The sequence below is a fragment of the Schistocerca gregaria genome, chromosome 2 (genome assembly GCF_023897955.1).
Source record: "Schistocerca gregaria isolate iqSchGreg1 chromosome 2, iqSchGreg1.2, whole genome shotgun sequence".
Lineage (NCBI taxonomy): Eukaryota > Metazoa > Arthropoda > Insecta > Orthoptera > Acrididae > Schistocerca > Schistocerca gregaria.
In genome coordinates this window covers 351,557,109-351,580,282 of record NC_064921.1, presented here as the reverse complement: position 1 = coordinate 351,580,282, position 23,174 = coordinate 351,557,109, and the positions used below count along the sequence as shown (strand labels likewise).

The 23,174-nt window shown below is 43.8% G+C and overlaps 1 protein-coding gene across 2 annotated transcripts in view; it reads right to left on the bottom strand.

Annotated features, from left to right (window-relative positions):
- LOC126337037 (uncharacterized) overlaps positions 1-23,174 on the bottom strand; it is a 132,288-nt gene that overhangs the window by 78,280 nt on the left and 30,834 nt on the right. For both annotated transcript variants that reach the window (XM_050001340.1, XM_050001342.1), the window contains exon 2: positions 15,957-16,118. In XM_050001340.1, the coding sequence (XP_049857297.1) occupies positions 15,957-16,118 (162 nt within the window). The remainder of the gene's footprint in view (positions 1-15,956; positions 16,119-23,174) is intronic.

The window sequence follows — 23,174 nt, the reverse complement described above, 5'->3', positions numbered from 1 at the left end:
CTACTCAGGGGAGAGGGTGATTAATTTACTTTAGTCGGGAATTTGTAGGATTATTGTACAACACAGGTGGGACAGTTATAGCACCTGTGGTTTGTAAAATGTTATGATTTTGTACAGCATAGGTAGGGTTGTTACAGCGCCTGTATCTGGTTCAGTGGTACTGAATACCTCTTGAAGAGAGGCACTGGATAAATATGTCAGAGTGTGAGGACTTTTGGACGGATTCCCAAGTCACAATGTCTTGAAGCTGTGACCAGAGCAAGGTTACAATGGATCCCCTACTGTTTTAAAGAAACTTTGCTCATTGTTAAGGTATAAGAAAAAGGGGAAAAGAACAATGCGCAAACCATATAGTTCACGCACGTCACTATTGATAAGCGATAAGGCAGTACATGAATCATACTGTTTGCATAGATCAATTCTGTTCAACCTAGGTTAAGATAGAACGTAGCCACAGTATATGTATTCTCTTTGATAGTCAATAACGATAAACTGTAAGATATCATCGTAAATTTGTAGACAGGTTCCATCAAAAGCTAGATCATAGTGGACAGTAACAGAACAGTACACGTGCAGCCCAACGAAAAGATAGAAGCGTACAGGACGGCAGGTGTCCGGCTTTATAATGTTAGTGTCAGACAGCGTGAAATACTATTTATGACCATATGAAATGACTTACAAGGAACTCCTTCAGAGCGAGACCAACGATGTTTACGGCATTCGAGGCCGCACGTATTGTCTACCACGCAACCACAGTATTGGCTGCTTATAGCAACAGGTGGGGGGGATTGGAGGTATCCAGTGGTGAGCACAGCATGAGATTACGGAGCGTAGTTGATCTACATCTACATCTACATTTATACTCCGCAAGCCATCAACGGTGTGTGGCGGAGGGCACTTTACGTGCCACTGTCATTACCTCCCTTTTCTGTTCCAGTCGCGTATGGTTCGCGGGAAGAACGACTGTCTGAAAGCCTCCGTGCGCGCTCGAATCTCTCTAATTTTATATTCGTGATCTCCTCGGGAGGTATAAGTAGGGGGAAGCAATATATTCGATACCTCATCTAGAAACGCACCCTCTCGAAACCTGGCGAGAAAGCTACACCGCGATGCAGAGCGCCTCTCTTGCAGAGTCTGCCACTTGAGTTTGCTAAACATCTCCGTAACGCTATCACGGTTACCAAATAACCCTGTGACGAAACGCGCCGCTCTTCTTTGGATCTTCTCAATCTCCTCCGTCAACCTGACCTGGTACGGATCCCACACTGATGAGCAATTCTCAAGTATAGGTCGAACGAGTGTTTTGTAAGCCACCTCCTTTGTTGATGGACTACATTTTCTAAGGACTCTCCCAATGAATCTCAACCTGGTACCCGCCTTACCAACAATTAATTTTATATGACCATTCCACTTCAAATCGTTCCGCACGCATACTCCCAGATATTTTACAGAAGTAACTGCTACCAGTGTTTGTTCCAGTATCATATAATCATACAATAAAGGATCCTTCTTTCTATGTATTCGCAATACATTACATTTATCCATGTTAAGGTCAGTTGCCACTCCCTACACCAAGTGCCTATCCGCTGCAGATCTTCCTGCATTTCGCTACAATTTTCTAATGCTGCAACTTCTCTGTATACTACAGCATCATCCGCGAAAAGCCGGCTGGAACTTCCGACACCATCCACTAGGTCATTTATATATATTGTGAAAAGCAATGGTCCCATTACACAACCCTGTGGCACGCCAGAGGTTACTTTAACGTCTGTAGACGACTCTCCATTGATAACAACATGCTGTGTTCTGTTTGCTAAAAGCTCTTCAGTCCAGCCACACAGCTGGTCTGATATTCCGTAGGCTCTTACTTTGTTTATCAGGCGGCAGTGCGGAACTGTATCGAACGCCTTCCGGAAGTCAAGGAAAATAGCATCTACCTGGGAGCCTGTATCTAATATTTTCTGCGTCTCATGAACAAATAAAGCGAGTTGGGTCTCACACGATCGCTGTTTCCTGATTCCATGTTGATTCCTACAGAGTAGTTTTTGAGTTTCCAAAAACTACATGATACTGGAGCAAAAAACATGTTCTAAAATTCTACAACATATTGACGTCAGAGATATAGGTCTATAGTTTTGCGCATCTGCTCGATGACCCTTCTTGAAGACTGGACTACCTGTGCTCTTTTCCAATCATTTGGAACCTTCCGCTCATCTAGAGACTTGCGGTACACGGCTGTTAGAAGGGGGCCAAGTTCTTTCGCGTACTCTGTGTAGAATCGAACTGGAATCCCGTCAGGTCCAGTGGACTTTCCTCTGTTGAGTGATTCCAGTTGCTTAACGCATAAGAAAAACAATACATATTCAAGAGAGGACAAGGTGCACTTATTACGAAAACTGATGTCTGCGCGTTTCAGTGATGCTCGATACAATTTACTGGATGTGCATGATAGTGACCTACCACGTCATATGCGCAACGTAGATTGCAGTGATTTCAAGGGAAGCAAAGGATGGTTGCATAGCTTCAAATAGTGCTACAGAACTGAGAGACGTAAGATAACGAAATTTCAAAGAAAGCATCAACTTGACAATCCACAGCAAACTGCGAAAATTTGTGGATGACACAATGAAAATTATCTCGTCGTTCAGTAAGGAATTCGTTTTGAACTTCTACCAATCGGGATTTGACGAAGAACTGCTTGTGAAAGGAACCCTAGGAATTAGAGGTGCCATAAGGATCATATCAAGATCAGCTAACATCAATGTCGTAACGCATTCGTGTTCAATTATGCCGACTGTTAATCTGGATTGTAAATTGGTTGGAAAGTTATTTATTGTGCTGTGAGAAGTTGGAGATGTTCTGACTCCTTGCCATTCTTTCTAGTTTGCTTGATCTTGCAAGGGCAGAATGGAATATTTACATCAGAGCAAGCAAGAATGTGTGTGTGTGTGTGTGTGTGTGTGTGTGTGTGTGTGTATGAATTCCTAAGGGACCAAACCGCTGAGGTCATCGGTCCCTAGACTTACACACTACTTAAACTAACTTACCCTAAGGATAACACACACACCCATGTGTGAATGAAGACTCGAACATCCGACGGAGGGGGCGCGCAATCCGTAACATGGCTCCTCAGACCGCAAGGCTACTACGCGCAGCCGCAAGAATGGAAAAATTGACGTAAGACAACTACAGCTACTGTATGAGCACTGCTTTTGGCCTGTAGCTGCTCAAAATAACTTGCTTTTGTTTTATTCCTGGTCGGCATATAAAAATCATATTCGCTGAAACTATCCCTGCTGAAAAGTGTGAGATTGGAATCCACACCACCTGGTACTACTAGACAAATTCAGCCCCTGGATGTTTTTTTTTTTGTTCTGTGAATATAAAACATATTATCGAACTATGTGCAGCTACATTTAAAAGGATAAGCAGTTCCACGATAAGCTCAACTGCAGACTACTTCATGATCGGTGGCATGCTGACACACTTCATCGGTTCTCATCACCTAGTTACGCCAATATGATACTATGTGCGTTGTTAAAGAGTGGATAACGAGATGATCGTCCTGAATGTTTGTGATTTACATGGAGATTCGATCTTGACGGTGTGAACCTTTGTGATCACTGTGGTGCGCCGTTTTTCATTTGGTGTTCATGGTGCAAGTTAACGGTATTTTTCAACGTTTTAAGAATTTCGACGATGTCCATTTTGTGAAGTGTAATACAAACATCCCATAGAAAGTATGAAGTATAGATTAACTTCAATTGGTGGCCTATATTTTTTTACTTGTTAGAAATAGTCTATCTTGTAACTAAGTTGTAGTAGATAGTTACCTGTGAGTTAGCATGGACATAAGTTGAGAATTGGCAACAGGGATCAATTAATAATTGATCTCTTTTTCACTGATCCCCTGATAGATGATACAGTTGCTGAAAAGTTCAAAGAAAACTCCATGTGAGTTACATCTGAAGTATTTATAGCTAGTGGTGACGTCAGCCTGCCCCCGATATTTGGGCGAAAATACATGTTCGAATCTTGTGGTAGGTATAAAAGTATCATCGGAAATTATGCTAAATGCTTCCTCCGCAAATTATTTTGAATGGTTATTCTAGGGGCACGCTCGAAGTGTAAATGGTTGCGAAAGCCTAGTTGATGTCTCAGCATCAAATAATCCCGAGCAAATAGGGAGCATCATGATTGACACGGCGATTAGTGACCATAATAGAACGTCGTAACGTCCGCAGTCTAGAGGTTAGCGCTGCTGCCTCTGGATCACGGCGTCTCTTGTTCGATTCCCGGCCGGGTTGGGATTTTATCCGCCAGGGAACTGGGTGTTCGTGGTGTCATTGTCATTCGTGAACGTGGCGGCACTGGACTATGTAAAAATTGAAAATTTGTATGGAGCGCCCCACAAACCAAACATCATCAGACTGTCCTAACACCCAAACCTACCAAAATCGGGAGCAAAAAATACACTCCTGGAAATGGGAAAAAGAACACATTGACACCGGTGTGTCAGACCCACCATACTTGCTCCGGACACTGCGAGAGGGCTGTACAAGCATTGATCACACGCACGGCACAGCGGACACACCAGGAACCGCGGTGTTGGCCGTCGAATGGCGCTAGCTGCGCAGCATTTGTGCACCGCCGCCGTCAGTGTCAGCCAGTTTGCCGTGGCATACGGAGCTCCATCGCAGTCTTTAACACTGGTAGCATGCCGCGACAGCGTGGACGTGAACCGTATGTGCAGTTGACCGACTTTGAGCGAGGGCGTATAGTGGGCATGCGGGAGGCCGGGTGGACGTACCGCCGAATTGATCAACACGTGGGGCGTGAGTCTCCACAGTACATCGATGTTGTCGCCAGTGGTCGGCGGAAGGTGCACGTGCGCGTCGACCTGGGACCGGACCGCAGCGACGCACGGATGCACGCCAAGACCGTAGTAGGATCCTACGCAGTGCCGTAGGGGACCGCACCGCCACTTCCCAGCAAATTAGGGACACTGTTGCTCCTGGGGTATCGGCGAGGACCATTCGCAACCGTCTCGATGAAGCTGCGCTTCGGTCCCGCACACCGTTAGGCCGTCTTCCGCTCACGCCCCAACATCGTGCAGCCCGCCTCCAATGGTGTCGCGACAGGCGTGAATGGAGGGACGAATGGAGACGTGTCGTCTTCAGCGATGAGAGTCACTTCTGCCTTGGTGCCAATGATGGTCGTATGCGTGTTTGGCGTCGTGCAGGTGAGCGCCACAATCAGGACTGCATACGACCGAGGCACACAGGGCCAACACCCGGCATCATGGTGTGGGGAGCGATCTCCTACACTGGCCGTACACCTCTGGTGATCGTCGAGGGGACACTGAATAGTGCACGGTACATCCAAACCGAACCCATCGTTCTACCATTCCTAGACCGGCAAGGGAACTTGCTGTTCCAACAGGACAATGCACGTCCGCATGTATCCCGTGCCACCCAACGTGCTCTAGAAGGTGTAAGTCAACTACCCTGGCCAGCAAGCTCTCCGGATCTGTCCCCCATTGAGCATGTTTGGGACTGGATGAAGCGTCGTCTCACGCGGTCTGCACGTCCAGCACGAACGCTGGTCCAACTGAGGCGCCAGGTGGAAATGGCATGGCAAGCCGTTCCACAGGACTACATCCAGCATCTCTACGATCGTCTCCATGGGAGAATAGCAGCCTGCATTGCTGCGAAAGGTGGATATACACTGTACTAGTGCCGACATTGTGCATGCTCTGTTGACTGTGTCTATGTGCCTGTGGTTCTGTCAGTGTGATCATGTGATGTATCTGACCCCAGGAATGTGTCAATAAAGTTTCCCCTTCCTGGGACAATGAATTCACGGTGTTCTTAGTTCAATTTCCAGGAGTGTATATTTTAAAGAATTCGTTCGATCCCTTTCCATTGGACAGTCTCCTTACTTTTCTAGATAACCGAGCAGGCATAGATCGAAGTAGCTTAAATTCAGAGGAGTAGTATCGACAGCAGTTAAGAAATTTATACCAAATAAATTTAGATGAGACAGTACTTATCTACCACAGTTCACAAAACAGGTCATAATATTTTTGGCGCAGTTTACAGAAACTCGAAATTTAGATCAAATTTCTAATGAGATGCTTTTAATAATTTCCACAACGAAACTCTGTCTCGAAATTTGGCACGAAATCTAACTAGATTCTGGTAGTGCATAAAGTACAGCAGTGTCAATTCGCGATCAATACCTTCACTGTGCGATAGTGGTGGTAACCTTAGCGACCATAGTACCACTAACAAGACGAAGTATATATTTCAGAATTAGGATCAACAACTGCAAAAAACATGAGTAACTTAGAAGTAAATATCCTCGATACAGTGAAGCAACTCAAACCACTTATTGAGGGTAGTCTTCTGGTCCAGACTGCTTAACAAACATCTAATCTTCGTTGATCCATTATGGATCGTGGGACGACGGCTTGCGTGAACTTCTTGTTGCAATAATTTACCAACAGCCGTATGTATTGTAAAATTTATTTTATTTTCTGAACTTCTATGTGCTACCAGTTTCGGCATTACATTGATGCCACCTTCAGGCCCCACTCGTCTGTGTCGCCTGGCCACCAAGAGCTGTTGCAGGACGATTGAGTCACGGATCCAGTTATATGGCTCCTTCCGTGTATAGCGATTTTACGACTATGATGAGTGGGACTGTGACATTATTGTTCATATTTAAAAAATGTAAGTATTTTATTGAAACTGCTAAAGGAGAAGCAGAGACATCTTGTTTGAAGCGAAATCGATACTGAAACTCTTTGATAAGATTATAACGAATGTACATATTAAGAAAAAGGGTGTAATATTTACTTTTAAACATTGTAAAGATATCTGTTATAATTATTAAATGTAAAAAGGTGCTAATAGTAATGTAATTATTTATGTAATAGTTACTGGCACTTATTTAGGGCTGTATGAGATATGTGTAGTATAAAAGATGGAGCAGTTCCAACCGGAACGGAAAGCTGTGTAAGCGTAGGAAAAGGTGGGAGCGGAAACGTTTGGCGCGCTTTGGCCGGCGCGAGCAAAGTCAGTCGGTGGCCAGCGATCTTAGAGGCAGCACGTACAGCGCCCAGCATAGTGTGGAGTGCGCCATATTGTTGCATCTTGCCTCGGTTGGAAAGCGCACTTTATCACGGCCTGGTATGGGGAGAAAAACGGGCTATTGATTATAAGATCGATCATCGCTATGTAGAGGAAATAAGTCCGACATGGATTACCGGTCTTGGCCGTTCTGATATTAATGCAGTTGTTGCCACCAACGCCACCGTCGCTGATCACAGCTTACAGGGTACGACATTTTAGCTATGTATTATAGTGTGTGCCAGGAAGTTGAAATGTGCTTTAAGAATAGTAACCATCATCCAAATTAACAATTGTGTCCACCTGGTAATTTATCCCACTCATAAACCAAGCAGAATCCTAACCTGGTAAATGAAAATTCCGAGCGACCTGTATTCAGCCAAGACTGTGCAATCTTTAATATATTGTTGGCAAATCAGTGATTATTCAGTTAAATAATTGATGGAAAGAATAACTGAGAATTTCATAATTAACATTGCAATTACTTTCTGTGTTAAAATGATTACGTAAGGTTATGCCAGATTCAGAGACCACATTAGATAAATTGTTTCCTGCTTTCACATTACGTATTAATGAAAGGAAATACTAAGTTGACGATTAATGGTGATAAATAGTAACGCTAAACAATTTATAGTGAATCAATGAAATGTTGAGTGCCAAATATGTTGATGGAGAAACTCCCCCTGTCCAAATTTACTTTTGCTTTCATGAAATCAGTCTGTTTGCTTAAGTAATTGGGTACTGTACTTTTGTTTCGAGCTGCTAAACTTTTCTTGTATTGCACAATTATCTTTTATCTAAATCTAAAGTGAAGTCTTTTAGGTAAGTAGGGAGTTGCAATCTTTTCTGACGTCCTACTCAGCTTCATTACGCATGCCTAATTAGACTGGCGAATGATAGTGTACCACCAACCACATATATGGTTATCGATGCAGAATAGTAGTCTAACTACTATTATTTGCCATACCTCTGAACTAATGACTTATTTGAAGAAAGTCTGATGCTTATTCCTTAGCTTAACACACACGGTTATTACAATTGTTTTTGTGGTTCTGCTGTCCGGATAGGTAACTGTATTTCTGTTTGTTACATTGCTTATTATTAACAGTATGGTATAAGAGTATTACAGATGGCTTTGCATGACAGTATGTTTGGTAAACCAATTCAGAGAATACAAAATACACGCAAGTATTACATCTAGTTTTATATATCAGGATAGTAAATAACACACACAATCAAAAGGAGGAATATTACAGGGCCTGAAGATGGCATCAATGTAATGCTGAAACTGGTAGCACATAGAAGTTCATAAAATAAAATAAATTTCTACAATACATACGGCTGTTGGTAAATTATTGCATCAAGAAGATGCTTAACAAATAGGACCCTTTCAAAATATGCTGATGTCATATCTCCATATTAAGCAATCATATACAACCTCTCGGTCAATGAAAAACCCTTAATTAAAGGCTGGGAAACTAAAATTTGTATCGTATACATCTGACGTCAGTGCAGAGTCGCAGAATGCGGATATATTTCGTGATAATAATGAATTAAGGATGGGTCCACCCTTTTACAAGTACACAAATTATTGTTTGGTTTCGTCATACAAACATGGTTCACCACAATTGTGATATTCTCAGTGTTTGTTTTTTAGTTTTCTTTTATTTTACATTGTGAATGTCCTGTGGCTGCCAATCAAAATCAGCCACTCGTCTAAATTAGTACACCATGTAATCATTGTAGTATTTTGCTAGTCTTTAGCTGTGACAAGTTTGTTTTTATGTGCAAAACATGTTTTTGTGTACCTGAGCTGAACGTTTTCTTCTGCTTTTTTGTAAATACTGCGTTCTGTTTTGCGGATGTGCCTTGGACACAAGTTTCACTGCACAAATTTACATCTCTGATGGGAGACATGAATTTCTGGAAACACAGACATTTCCGAAGGACTTTGAACTGTAACAAATACAGACAGTGTAGAAACACAGACATTGTAACCTCAGTGTTGTGTCCATGCCCCGATGGGCTAAAACGACGATATAATATTTGCTCCTTTTATGGGAATCACAAACTGTGCGAGCATAAGTTTTGTGACTACGTGATGTATGGAAGTTTGGATTGTCTCTACAGGTGTTGTCGGATAGCCGAAGTGGTTGAGTGGAGTATCATGACAGAAAATTGGAAGTGACAGGAGGAAGCTAGCAAGTACAATTCGTGCATTTGAAATTGCAACATCTGTTTTAGAGAAGACACCCAATGTAATGTTCGATACGACAAAGAAAAGATTAGAGACCATTCTTCTGCACTCTACCACCTCAAATGGTTTTAATTTTATTTGCTCTTCCATTTTTCGCCTCACTTCAGGTAGCCATACCTTATCCCACGTGTTCTTACTTAACTGCTTTTCCAACTTCCCTAATTAGGATTCTAATCTTTTGTAATTTATTGCCCTAAGCAAAAGTGTCGCAGAAGCAGTTGTGTGTCTACAGTTCATGTTTTGTCTATTTAGTCAACCGTCGCGCAGCAAGATGCGGCTGTCGAATAAGTTGGATGTGCTCTACGGCCTAAAGCCGATTCCAGACTTGCCTCAGTGCACTGACCTCAACATACTTATTTTAGGGGTTGCCATACTGGCGTCCCAAGACCTAAACTACTGTGGATAAAACTAAACTCCGCCCGAACAGGCAATGAAGGCCCAACGGTACCGACCGGCCGCCGTGTCATCCTTACCCACAGCCGCCATTGGATGCGGATACGGAGGGGCATGTGGTCAGCACGCCGCTCTCCCGGCCGTATGTCAGTTTACGAGACCGGAGCCGCTGCTTCTAAAGCAAGTAGTTCCTCGGTTTGCCTCACAAGGGCTGACCTGCACCCCTCTTGCCAACAGCGCTCGCCAGCCTGGGTGGTTTCCCATCCCAGTGCTAGTCCAGCCCGACAGCGCTTAGCTTCGGTAATCTGAGAGGAACCCGTTTTACCGCTGTCTAAATTACTGATGTATACATACAAAAAATAAAAAGTTAATGTGGAACTATACTCATGGCATTAACGGCGTTGCTGCTGGTGTGAACTGACAATTGAATTTTTGTGCTAACACCAATAGAGGAACTGTCTTTCTCAAGCTTGGATAGCCTAATGGTACAGAGATTGCTCGCAAAAAGCCCGAAATCCAAATGCCAGATCTCCCAATGGCAAACAACTTTCTTTCTGCACAAATGAAGTACACAAATGAAGTACACCAAAAATTATGAGCACTGGCGACTGTAAGGTTTAGTGCCGCCTGCTGGTGTTGCGTGCCTGTTACGTAAGGGAAGTACTGCATGGCAATAAATGAAGTGTTGCTACCGACAGATGTCCAGAGTAGGCTGTGTAATCATTATATGGCAGCGAAATCTGATATATATTCTAATTTTTAACATGGTTGCCAGGCAGCAACTGTGTAAATCTGAAGAGGTTGAAAAAATCAGCCAAATAGTTGCAAAACAACAGCTTATTAGCCCTTGACCAGGTTTCGATATTTCTAAAAATACCTTCTTCAGAAGAAACCTACGTCAAGGGCTAATAAACGGTTATTTTGCAACTATTTGGCTGATTTTTTCAACCTCTTCAGATATTGTAATGCTTTAACGTGTAACCATTTATGCTGGGAAAAGAACTACTTCCAGTTTTGGCCAACAGGTGCAAATCTGACGCTGTGAATGCGTGAAGGACGTACAGAAATGTTTTATTACGTTATGGATTAGGAACCGGATACAGGCACAGAAAGTCAAAGAAGTGAGAAAGGCATAATGTTGATGTTATTATCAACCACTGCTTTTTTAATTTTAGCACCGGAGATGTCGACGAGATGCTGCACAGCGCGAAGTTTATTTTCACTCGGTGAACAAAATAGGAACTAAATTTTTCCAGCTTAAAACGGTTCTGCATTAACGCATTAGAATATCTACCAAGTTTTACTGTACAGGATAATTACAGCCTTGCTGGACCTCTCTGAGTAGATGCACTTTAATTATAGCCGCCTGGTATCATAGTGGGCAGGGGCTAAATGGGGAATAATCCCAGCGACGGTACGACGGCAGAAGAGGGAATCCGCTGACATGTGGCTCAGGCGAAGAGCAGATTACTGTAGCTCTGTCCTTAAGGACATAGACAACGTGTTGGATGTCAGTGCCTCATCGGGGAATGTGGATGTTGCAGGCCTCTTTGCTCTCTAAAGCAGGATAGGTGGCGATATGTCGAGGGTCTGACGACAGATTATAATGAAGGAATTATGATACGAGGGGTCATTCACCTGGGCTCTCACGGAACCTGTGGTTGTAACGCAAGGCACCACGACAGCTGCCGGCCGGAGTGGCCGAGCGGTTCTAGGCGCTACAGTCTCGAACCGCGAGACCGCTACGGTCGCAGGTTCGAATCCTGGCTCGGGCATGGTTGTGTGTGATGCCCTTAGGTTAGTTAGGTTTAAGTTGTTCTAAATTCTATGGTACTGATGACTTCAGCTATTAAGTCCCATAGTGCTCAGAACCATTTTTTTTTTTAAACCACGACTGCTGTGGGTAAGTGAACGACACTACGGATACCTAAATCCATTCATTCTTGACGTCTTCCCGAAGCGATGGTGTTTTCTGATAGGATAACTGCCCGTCCGTGTCACAACGTCAGAATTGTGCGACAGTGATTTTGAGGAGCGCGACACTGAATTTACGTTGGTGTCTTGGTCACCATATTTGCCTCATCTGTGCCCGATGGAACAAATCTGGTATGCAATCGGGAGCGAGCTCCTCACCCACAAACCAGTGGCCCGCAGTTTGCGGGAACTGACCGTGTCATGCGGAATCGCCACTGTGTTGCTTCCAGATGGTGGTTCATGCCGCTATTAATCAGGCGGTCCCAATGTTTCGGCTTAACGGTGGATGCGGGGTGTCCCAGGAGGAAAGGTCAATAGTCAGCGATATGACTGCAACCCTTATTTACAGCAAAAAACTTCTACATCTACATCTAGGTCTATACTCCGCAAGCCACCTGACGGTGTGTGGCGGAGGGTACCTTGAGTACCTCTATCGGTTCTCCCTTCTATTCCAGTCTCGTGTTGTTCGTGAAAAGAAGGACTGTCGGTAAGCCTCTGTGTGGGCTCTATCTCTCTGATTTTATCCTCATAGTCTCTTCGCGAGATATACGTAGGAGGGAGCAATATACTGCTTGACTCCTCGGTGAAGTTATGTTCTCGAAACTTCAACAAAAGCCCTTACCGAGCTACTGAGCGTCTCTCCTGCAGAGTCTTCCACTGGAGTTTATCTGTCATCTCCTTAACGCTTTCGCAATAACTAAATGATCCTGTAACGAAGTGCGCTGCTCTCCGTTGGATCTTCTCTATCTCTTCTATCAACCCTATCTCGTACGGATCCCACACTGCTGAGCAGTATTCAAGCAGTGGGCGAACAAGCGTACTGTAACCTACTTCCTTTGTTTTCGGATTGCATTTCCTTAGGATTCTTCCAATGAATCTCAGTCTGGCATCTGCTTTACCGACGATCAACTTTATATGATCATTCCATTTTAAATCACTCCTAATACGTACTCCCAGATAATTTATGGAATTAACTGCTTCCAGTTGCTATATTGTAGCTAAACGATAAGGGATCTTTCTTTCTATGTATTCGCAACACCCTTACACTTGTCTACATTGAGATTCAATTGCCATTCCCTGCACCATGCGTCAATTCGCTGCAGATCCTCCTGCATTTCAGTACAATTTTCCATTGTTACAACCTCTCGATATACCACAGCATCATCCGCAAAAAGCCTCAGTGAACTTCCGATGTTATCCACAAGGTCACTTATGTATATTGTGAATAGCAACGGTCCTATGACACTCCCCTGCGGCACACCTGAAATCACTCTTACTTCGGAAGACTTCTCTCCATTGAGATTGACATGCTGCGTTCTGTTGTCTAGGAACTCTTCAATCCAATCACACAATTGTTCTGATAGTCCATATGCTCTTACTTTGTTCATTAAACGACTGTGGGGAACTGTATCGAACGCCTTGCGGAAGTCAAGAAACACGGCATCTACCTGTGAACCCGTGTCTATAGCCCTCTGTGTCTCGCGGACGAATAGCGCGAACTGGGTTTCACACGACCGTCTTTTTCGAAACCCATGCTGATTCCTACAGAGTAGATTTCTAGTCTCCAGAAAAGTCATTATACCCGAACATAATACGTGTTCCAAAATTCTACAACTGATAGACGTTAGAGATATAGGTCTATAGTTCTGCACTTCTGTTCGACATCCCTTCTTGAAAACAGGGATGACATGTGCCCTTCTCCAATTCATTGGAACGCTACGCTCTTCTAGAGACCTACGGTACACCGCTGCAAGAAGGGGGGCAAGTTCCTTCGCGTACTATGTGTAGAATCGAATTTGTATCCCATCAGGTCCAGCGGCCTTTCCTCTTTTGAGCGACTTTAATTGTTTCTCTATCCCTCTGTCGTCTATTTCGATATCTACCATTTTGTCATCTGTGCGACAATCTAGAGAAGGAACTACAGAGCAGTCTTCCTCTGTAAGACAGCTTTGGAAAAAGACATTTAGTATTTCGGCCTTTGGTCTGTCATCCTCTGTTTCAGTACCATTTTGGTCTCAGAGTGCCTGGACATTTTGTTTTGATCCACCTACCGCTTTAACATAAGACCAAAATTTCTTAGGATTTTCTGCCAAGTCAGTACATAGAACTTTACTTTCGAATTCATTGAACACCTCTCTTCAGACATATTCCCCGTTCCGAATAGTTTCACAGGTAGAACACAATTTATTGTACATTTGTTTTTGAGCTAGTGGCACGCATGTACGTATCGAACACAGCCAACATCTTTGACGTTTTGTTTTAGCTCAACGTACCTCGTTTCTTGCATCCTCGCTGCTCGTGGCGTCCATATGTCATAGGAATAGGAGTAGGCCGAAAATTGAACCCTATGGAACTTCCTTTGTGTTTCCTCCCCGGGCCTAAAATTTTCTACCTTTCCAACTTTGTTTGAATTATTCAGCACGTCTTTTGCATTCTGTTCGTTAAGTATATTTCAAACCAGTTATGTGTAAATGTATTTAAGGGCAGACGTAGACCAAAGCACATAGTGACATTTAAACATCGATATCACCAACAATGCTAAAGTTAAAACGTTAAAAGTTGAGACTCTTATGTAGAAAATAGCGTACCATATTGTGTGCATATTTTGTTTGATAATGTTCACGGAAATTCAGTTAATGAAGATTTGAATTTTTAATTACCAGTGTATATATGGTGTACCTTTTCTCAACAACTAATGGAGCATTAGCGCTGAAACTTTACAACTTACATCTGCATAAAAGGCTGGTTAAATGTGTGCAACAGATTTTTGCTTATGTTCATACTTACTTTCGAATCAATTTTTCATTTTTATGTTAACCGAACAGATCTGTTTTCCTCATATAATAAATGATAATATTTCTCAGACACAAGATAAAAAAAATGCTTCACAGAATTGTCCAGTAAGTGATTTTTAAGAATTGTGACATAGTTCAGGATGTTAGCTCTTATAGTTCCTGAGAAAAGGTGCACTGTAGCTAAAACAAGTCACTCAATGGCAAACCTCGTTTGAAGCTTTTTTTCATTTTTTACCAATATTACAACACCGCCCATTTATACTCCTTGGGAATTGTGAAGCCGTGCTTCACCGATCCCTTTGAGTATCTTCAGTGTGAATGCGCCTGGATGGAAGCCTAATCTCTGCAGGCACTTAATCGTTCCTACATTTCCACTATTAAACACAGACACGCATCATATACAGCTTGTATTACAACATCTAAAAACATAAATACTGTTTTTGCACAAAAGATGATTGAACTCTCATTCATACTTGTGTTTCCCCATCTACATATTTTTTCTGCAGTTAAGGATTGGCTAGGTATCTAAAAGTTGGCATTATAACATTTAAAACAAGTAGCAAATCATGCTTATAGGTGTATGTCTTTCCACTGACTTCTGCCTGAAGTTATTTGCACCGTGATATATCACAGGGGAGTGCTACACTAACGACTTTCTTCAGTGCAAAGTTTGTGAAAGAATATTGCCCACGCTGCTTACTGCGTTGTTTTCACGCTAAGTGCATTGTCCCTGATGGGTTTTCCATGATACATTTTTAACGTGTGGATTTCTTTATCTGCAAGTCTGTTAGCGCCTCCCAGTGGCTTTCTATCGTCTAATTTCTTACCGTTCATTCCTTCACAGCCTTCTACGTAATACATCTGCAGTTCTTTTCGATTGTGTGATCGAAAAATTAACACAAAAATGTCTACTACACAGAACATATGATTCGTAGCACGGAAAAAAAGGGAGTGTAGCCGGCGCCGGTGGCCAAATAACATTATGAAAAAAATATTTGTTTCTAGGCAGATGTCGATTATGAAACTCTGAGATGTCATTCTTAAAGCATCAATCTAACAAATTAAAGAATAAAAAATTCTATTTTTTTCGCTTTTCTTGCTCTACATCTTTCCTTAACGTACAGTAAGTGTGTTCAATCTCGGAAACCGTTCGCAATAGGACATATGTCCATATGAACGTGTTTTGCTTCAAACCAGCATTCCTGTCATATCCCTGAATGTTGACCATTCCTCCCGGGACGCCCTCTATACCTGAAAAACTGTGTACTTCTGTAAACGATTTCACAGTGCATAATGGCGAAGAACGTATTGAACCAGGACTCGTTGACGAGTAGGGCAGCCTGTGTCTCAATGCTTTCTTTCAGAGCTGATGGTTGCAGCAGTGGATGCAGCTGAGCGACGTACCTCGTTCTCGTCTGCAAAAACGTCGTAGAAGACTGTGATGTCTCCTCTGTGTGTGGTTTCGTTGGTTTCCTCGTCCAGGACCAGTGAGACATTGATTGTCATGCCACGGTATTCCCCATCGTCGCAGCCGCCGAACTCCAAGAGGTCCGCAGCGTACGGGCCCTGCCAACCAGGAACACGTGCATTAAAACAGGTCTTCACTTGACAACAAACAAGAAAATGTCCCCCACAACAGAACAGAAGCTGAAGCTAGACAGTCGCAAAGAAAAATGTGTTGCTACATTATTAACGCAAACATCATTCGGCAAAAATTTTTGATTATACAATTCTACCAATTCGATGAGAAAAGTTCAGAAGTAGACTCTTTGTATTGAGCAAAAGTTGTATGCTTTGACAGTATAAATCCAAAGACGAAAAACTCCAGAGTTATTTGAGCGTTTATATAAGGTAGTGCCTGTCTACATTTGATAAATCCCGGAAGGCTGAGCGAATTCCTCAGCGTTAGGCCCTTACAAAGTTCAGTTAACGGCCATATATATATATATATATATATATATATATATATATATATATATATATATAAACAGAATATATATTATGTTAATATGTTTCAATAATTATGATTAAACTGAAACGATTATGAAGCCCACTGTGATATGGAAAACCTCAGGGTAGTTTTTCTTGGATTTTAGGTATTGCTCTGAGACAAACAGAGCGTTGACAGGTGAACTATTACTGACGTGTATTGCTGCACGTAGTTTACCAGGCATTCATTGCTTGTATTGGTGACTTCCAGTTGTTGTGCTCGGGACAGCAACTTTTCACGGTGGTGCGTATGAATACCCGCCTCTGTCGATGGTATTTACAGCCCAGGTTGAAGCCAAAATTCAGCGTTACGTGCAGTATTACCCACTGACTCCTATCGTTTTTGCTCAAGCCCAGAGTATCACCATACTTTTAAATAACCTCCCCTGATGTCTCGCGGCAAAGTGTCTCCTTCGAACCTAGCACCCTAGCGTCTCACACCAGCCTTCTGCAGAATTACTATGATTGTGTCCATCCATATGGCCAGCGTCCTTGGGTGTTTTGCCCTGTGAACTGAGTTATGAGGGCTGCCCAGAAAGTAATGCATCACATTTTTTTTCTCAGCCGAAAACAATGCTACGAATGTGAAACGTTAAGTATGTATTATTTGAAGTCCCCTGAGTGAGCACGCTAAGTTTCCTTCTCTATCGACAGATAGGGTAGCTGCTGGACAGTCTCACAATGGCGTCTCTAGGTGATGTACGTTACAAGCATCGTGCAGTCATTGAAATTCTCACTGTAGAAGAAGAAACTGTGGGGAATATTCACAAACGCTTGTGCAAATTCTATTGCTCATCTGCTGTCGAAAGAAGTACAGTTAGTCGCTGGGCACAGACGGTGAGGTCTTGAGAAGGCGGTTCGGCGGAGCTTCGCGGTTTGCAGCGGTCAGAGCGACCAAATAGGGCTGTCACACCTGACATGTTGCAGCGAGCTGATGTCATTCGCGAGGACAGACGCATTAGACTCGGAAATTGACACTGCATCTGTCAATCATCAATGGAAATGTGGATGCAGTTATCCGCACTCTCGGTTATTGAAAAGTGCGTGCAAGATGGATCGCGTGGTGTCTAATGGTGGATCACAAGTCGCACAGAAAAAATTTTTGTCCTGATTTGTTGCAACGATTTCAATCTGAGGGAGAGGTCTTCTTGTCCCGGTTTGTGACAGGTGATGAAACCTGGGTTCACCATTTTGAGCCCAAAACAAAACGATTGGCGCCATTAATACTCCTTATGGAAGAAAAAAATGCAAGGAAACTGCTTCCACCAGTAAGTTCATCATCACCGTCTTCGGGGACTGTGAAGGTGTGATTATCATTGATGTGATGCCAAGATGTGTAACATTACTTCAGAAGCATATGACAACATAATAACAAAACTCAAGACGCGCTTCCAGCGACTTCAGAGCCACAGCAACCAAGGAGATGTAATTCTTCAGGCTTTCCCGGCGATATGTTGACATTTTGAGAAAACGGGACTTCTGCACTATGTTATGGTCGTTCTCGCACGATATTTCGACAGTGTAATTCGCTGTCTTCTTCAGGTGCAACCCGAGAATGGTCTACTATTTATGCCTGTAAGGTGCTGGGCGCTCCCTAGTCGGTAAGCGCCGCATCAAGTGTTCCCTCCAGTGTCAGATGCGGCTTCGATGGTCCTCTCTGGTCGTTGGTGTTCCCACTGCCGTCTGCCTACGGCTCGGCCGATCTGTGGGGTTACGGTATTCATCTGTAGTGTCTTATACTCTGTAATCTGGCTGTTTCATTGGTCTCCACTTCTGTTTCTTGCTGGGCGCTCCGTAACTGGTCCGCGCCGTGTCGAGTGTTCCCTCTCCAATGATTCCCTCTGATCGACGTCCAGGCCCAACGTGGACGTCCTCTAGAGTCGTGGTCTTTATCTCGGGAGTGTCAGGACAAATCAGTAGTGTCTGGTGTTCTGTCTTGTGGCTGTTTTCTCGGGCCCCACTCCTGGTTCTTGTGAAATCTCGATGTGTTTTGCATTGAGTTTTAAGAAGTTCATGGCCGGATCCCAGGCCGTGCTGAGCTGGTATCCAGTGTCACAGTTGATGAGATTCTCCGTGATCTTGATCTCGATAGACTCTTTCATGACACTTTCCCAATTGTAGTTCATCAAGTGACTGAGCTCTAGACAGTGTTCTGTTATGGCTGATTTGGTTGCCTGTCTGAGTCTAGTGTGCCTCTGGTGTTCTTTACACCTGATGTCTACAGTCCTGGTGGTCTGGCCGCTGTATGACATCCCACACTCGCATGCTGTGCTGTAAATACCTGGCTTCCGTAACCCCAGCTCATCCTTCACATTCCCCAACATTGTCCCAATCTTAGTAGGTGGGCAAAATACACTCTTGATGACATGTTTCATGAGAACTCTGCTGATCTTATCAGAGATCGGTCCAGCATATGGCAACTATACCATCCTCTTCACCTGTTCTTTTTCTTCTACTAGATCCTGTGGTTGATTGGCAGGTCAAAGTGTCTTCTGGATGTCTGTAGATGAGAATCCATTCTTGCTGAACGCCGACTGTATGTGTTCTATTTCCAGAAGGCACTTCGATCTGCCAGTCAACCACAGATTCCAGTAGAAGAACCAGAAGAGACGGAGAGGGTGGCATACTTGTGCCATGTACTCAACCGATCTCTGCTAAGATCAGCAGAATTCTCATGAAACATGCCATCAAGAGCGTATTTTGCCCACCCAGTAAGGTTGGGATAATGCTGGGGAATGTAAAGAACGAACTAGAGTTATGGAAGCCAGGCATTTACAATATACCACAGGAGTGTGGGATGTCATACATTGGCCAGACCACCAGGATTGTGGACATCAGCTGTAAAGAATACCAAGGAACATCAGACCCAGACAGGCAAAAATATCAGCCATAGCAAAACACTGATAGAGCTCAGTCACTCGATGAACTACATTCACACCAAGATTGTCACACAGACCCCTAGATATTGGGACAGTGTCATAAAAGAGTCCATCAAGCTCACGGGGAATCTCATCAACCGTAACACTGGAGACCAGCTCAGCATGACCTGGGATCCATTCAGCTCTTGAACGTATGAAAACTCAACGCAAAACACATGGAGATTTCACAAGAACCAGTAGTAGGGACAGAAAAAACAGCCACGAGACAAAGCACCAGACACTGCAGATTTGTCCTGACACTCCCGAGATGACGACCACGACCCTAGAGGACGTCCAAGTCGGGCCTGGACGCCGGTCGGAACACCAACGCTCAGAGGGAACACCTGGAGCCGCGGCGCCTGGCGGGTGCGGACTGGAGACGGAACACTCGACGAGGCGCAGACCGATTACGGAGTGCCCAGCAAGAGACAGAAGTGGAAAGCGAGGAAATAGCAATGAGACATAACATCAGACGTTACAGACCAGTTTTGACACGCCTCAGACAACGACCACGACCCCGGAGAACGGCCGCACAGGGCGCGGACAGCTGTCGGAACACCAGCGATCAGAGGGGACCATGGGCGCTGGGCCCGGCGAGTGGGGATCGCGAACGAAACACTCGACGCGGCGCGGACCAGTTACGACGCGCCCAGCAAGAAACAGAAGTGGACACCAAGGAAACAGCCAGGATACAGAGCACCAGACACTACAGATAACTACCGCGACCCCAAGAGAGCGCCCTAACAGTGCGCGTACGGCAGTGGGAACACCAGCTACCAGAATTGCCCATGGAAGCCGCGTCTGGCGGGCGCGGACCGTGAGGGGAACACCCGATACGGCGCGGACCGACTAGGGAGCGCCCAGCACCTTACGGGCATAAATAGTCGACTTGATCCACCCAAGGACCAATCTCGCATAGCACCTGAATAAGACAGCGAGTTACGCAGTCGAAATATCGTGTGTGAACGACATGAAGATCTGGCAGAAGTCCCGTTTTTCCAAAATGTCAACCCAGTAGATGTTTTGCTCCAACACGATAACGCTCGGCCCCACACAAGTCTGAGGACTGCTGAACACATCGCAAAACATGGTTGAACAGTGTTACCCCTTCCACCCTATAGCCCTGACTTAGCCCCCTCCCACTTCCTCTTATTTGGGCCATTAAACGATGCTATTCGCGGAAGACATTTTGAGGACGATGAGGAGGTGATTCACACAGTGAAACACTGGCTCCGGCACCAGGAGAAGTATTTGTACCGACAGGGCATACATGCTCTTGTTTAGCGCTGGAGGAGGGCTACAGAATGGGATGGAGATTACGTGAAAAATAGGGTGTGTAGATAAAACACTATTCTTCCGTGTGTGTAATTTTTATTATGTTCAATAAAGAATTTTGAAGAAAAAAAATGCTGTGCGCTTCTTTCTGGGAAACCATCATATTTGGTAAAAACCTCTTTTGATATTCTGTAACGCCCTCATTCCTCGCGCTAGAAGACAAACATACAGTCCCCTAGAAAATTCCTCTTTGATGGCATTTCAGTTCTATGTTGAGTTACATTTAATTTCTTTCGTATCTGCACGCTCTCTGGTCTACTGAACTCTGTACTTATTAGCTCTCTTGGCAGCACAAGTATCTGTGCTCATAACAGAAACACACGGTAATGGCGCCCATTCCATCCAGTCACATAAGGGTGCTTGGCCTCCTGGGCCACTATTGTCCAGCGATATTCCCTGTGTCGTCTCCAGGCTCCATTTCGCTACCATTCTCCGCCTGCCCAACATACTGCAACCTTACTTGTTGATAAATAAGTCAGAGAAGCAGGAACTGTCCCGCTGATTTAGTGAAAAGCACCTGCTGTTGCTAGAATGCAACGAGACCTCCAAAGTCACGGTATCAGTTGCAGATTTAAGTGTGTTGTTAACCGTAATTTAGCGCTGATATATTGACTCACTATCTGAGAGTTCAGCGTCTCTAACTGCAATGGGGAAGACTGAGAAACAGTGAGAGTGAAGAAAAATTACAAAATCTGTTGAATCGAATAAACATTCCAACATGTACAGAATATGGATTAAAAGTAAATCGAAGGAGGACAAAAGTAATGAGGAACAACAGAAATGAGAACAGCGAGAAACATAACGTTGGATTTGGGGATCATGAGATAGAAATTAAGGAATTCTGCCACCTAGGCGGCAAAATAACCCATGATGTACGGAGCAGGGATGACGTAAAAAGCAGACTAGCAGTGGCAAAGGTGGCATTCCTGGCCAAGAGAAGTATACTGGCTTCATGTATAGGCCTTAATTTGAGGTAGAAATTACTGAGAATGTACGTCTGGTGTACAACATTGTACAGTAGTGAAATATGGACTGTGGGGCAACTGAAATGGAAGAGAGACGAAGCATTTGAGATACTGTGCGACAGAAGAATGTTGAAAATTTAGTGGACTGGTAAGGTAAGGAATGAAGCGGTTCACTGTGGAATCGGAGTGGAAAGGAATATATGGCAAACACTTACAAGAATATGGGACAGGATGATAGGTTATCGGTTAAGACCTAAGGGAATAACCCCCGTGGTACTGGAAGGAGCTGTAGTGGGTAGAAAGAGTAGAGGAAGACAGAGATTGGAATACATCCAGCAAATATTTTACGACGTAGGTTGCAAGTGCTATTCCGAGACAAAAATGTTGGCAAAGGAGATGAATTCCTGGCGGACTGTATCAATGAGAAGTAGTAGTCCCGAAGCCTGAGACGCTGACAACGTCTGGGAGAGCGGTATGCTGACCCCACGTCCCTCAGTAAAACATATAAATGATGAAATACACTTAGGTGACAAAAGTCATCAATCTTCTCATTGCTTTCATGCGGCCAGCCACGAATTCCTCTCCTGTGGAAATCTCATCTCAGAGTGACACTTGCAACCTACGTCCTCAATTATTTGTTGGATGTATTCCAATCTCTGTCTTCTCTACAGTTTTTGCCCTCTATAGCTCCCTCTAGTACCATGGAAGTCATTCCCTGATCTCTTAACAAATGTCCTATCATCCTGTCTCTTCTATTTCTCAGTGTTTTTCACATATTCCTTTCCTCTTCGATTCTGCGCAGAACCTCCTCATTCTTTACCTTAGCAGTTCATCTAATTTTCAAAATTCGTCTGTAGCACCACATATCAAATGCTTCGATTCTCTTCTGTTCCGGTTTTTCCGCAGTCCATGTTTCACTACCATACAATGCCGTGCTCCAAACTCACATTCTCAGACATTTCTTCCTCAAACTAATGTCCTTTTTGCAAGTGCTAGTCTGCTTTCGAAATCCTGCTCGCTCTGTCCGTCATTGGTTATTTTGCTGCTCAGGTAATAGAATTCCTTATCTTAATCTGCTTCGTGACCATCAATCTCACTTTTCTCATTTCTGCCACTTCTCATTACTTTCGTCTTTCTTTGATTTACTCTCAATCTGTATTCTGTACACCGTTCATTCGATTCAGCCGATCATGTAATTCTTCTTCACTTTCACTCAGAATTGCAAAGTCATCATCGAGTTTATAATTTATATCGTTTCACTTTCAATTTTAATCCCACTTCTGAATCTCTCTTTTATTTCCATCACTGCTTCTTCGATGTACAGATTGAACAGTAGGGGCGAAAGGCTACATCCCTGCCTTACTCTTCTTTTTGTCTGAGCACTTCGTTCTTGGTCGTCCACTCTTATTTTCCCC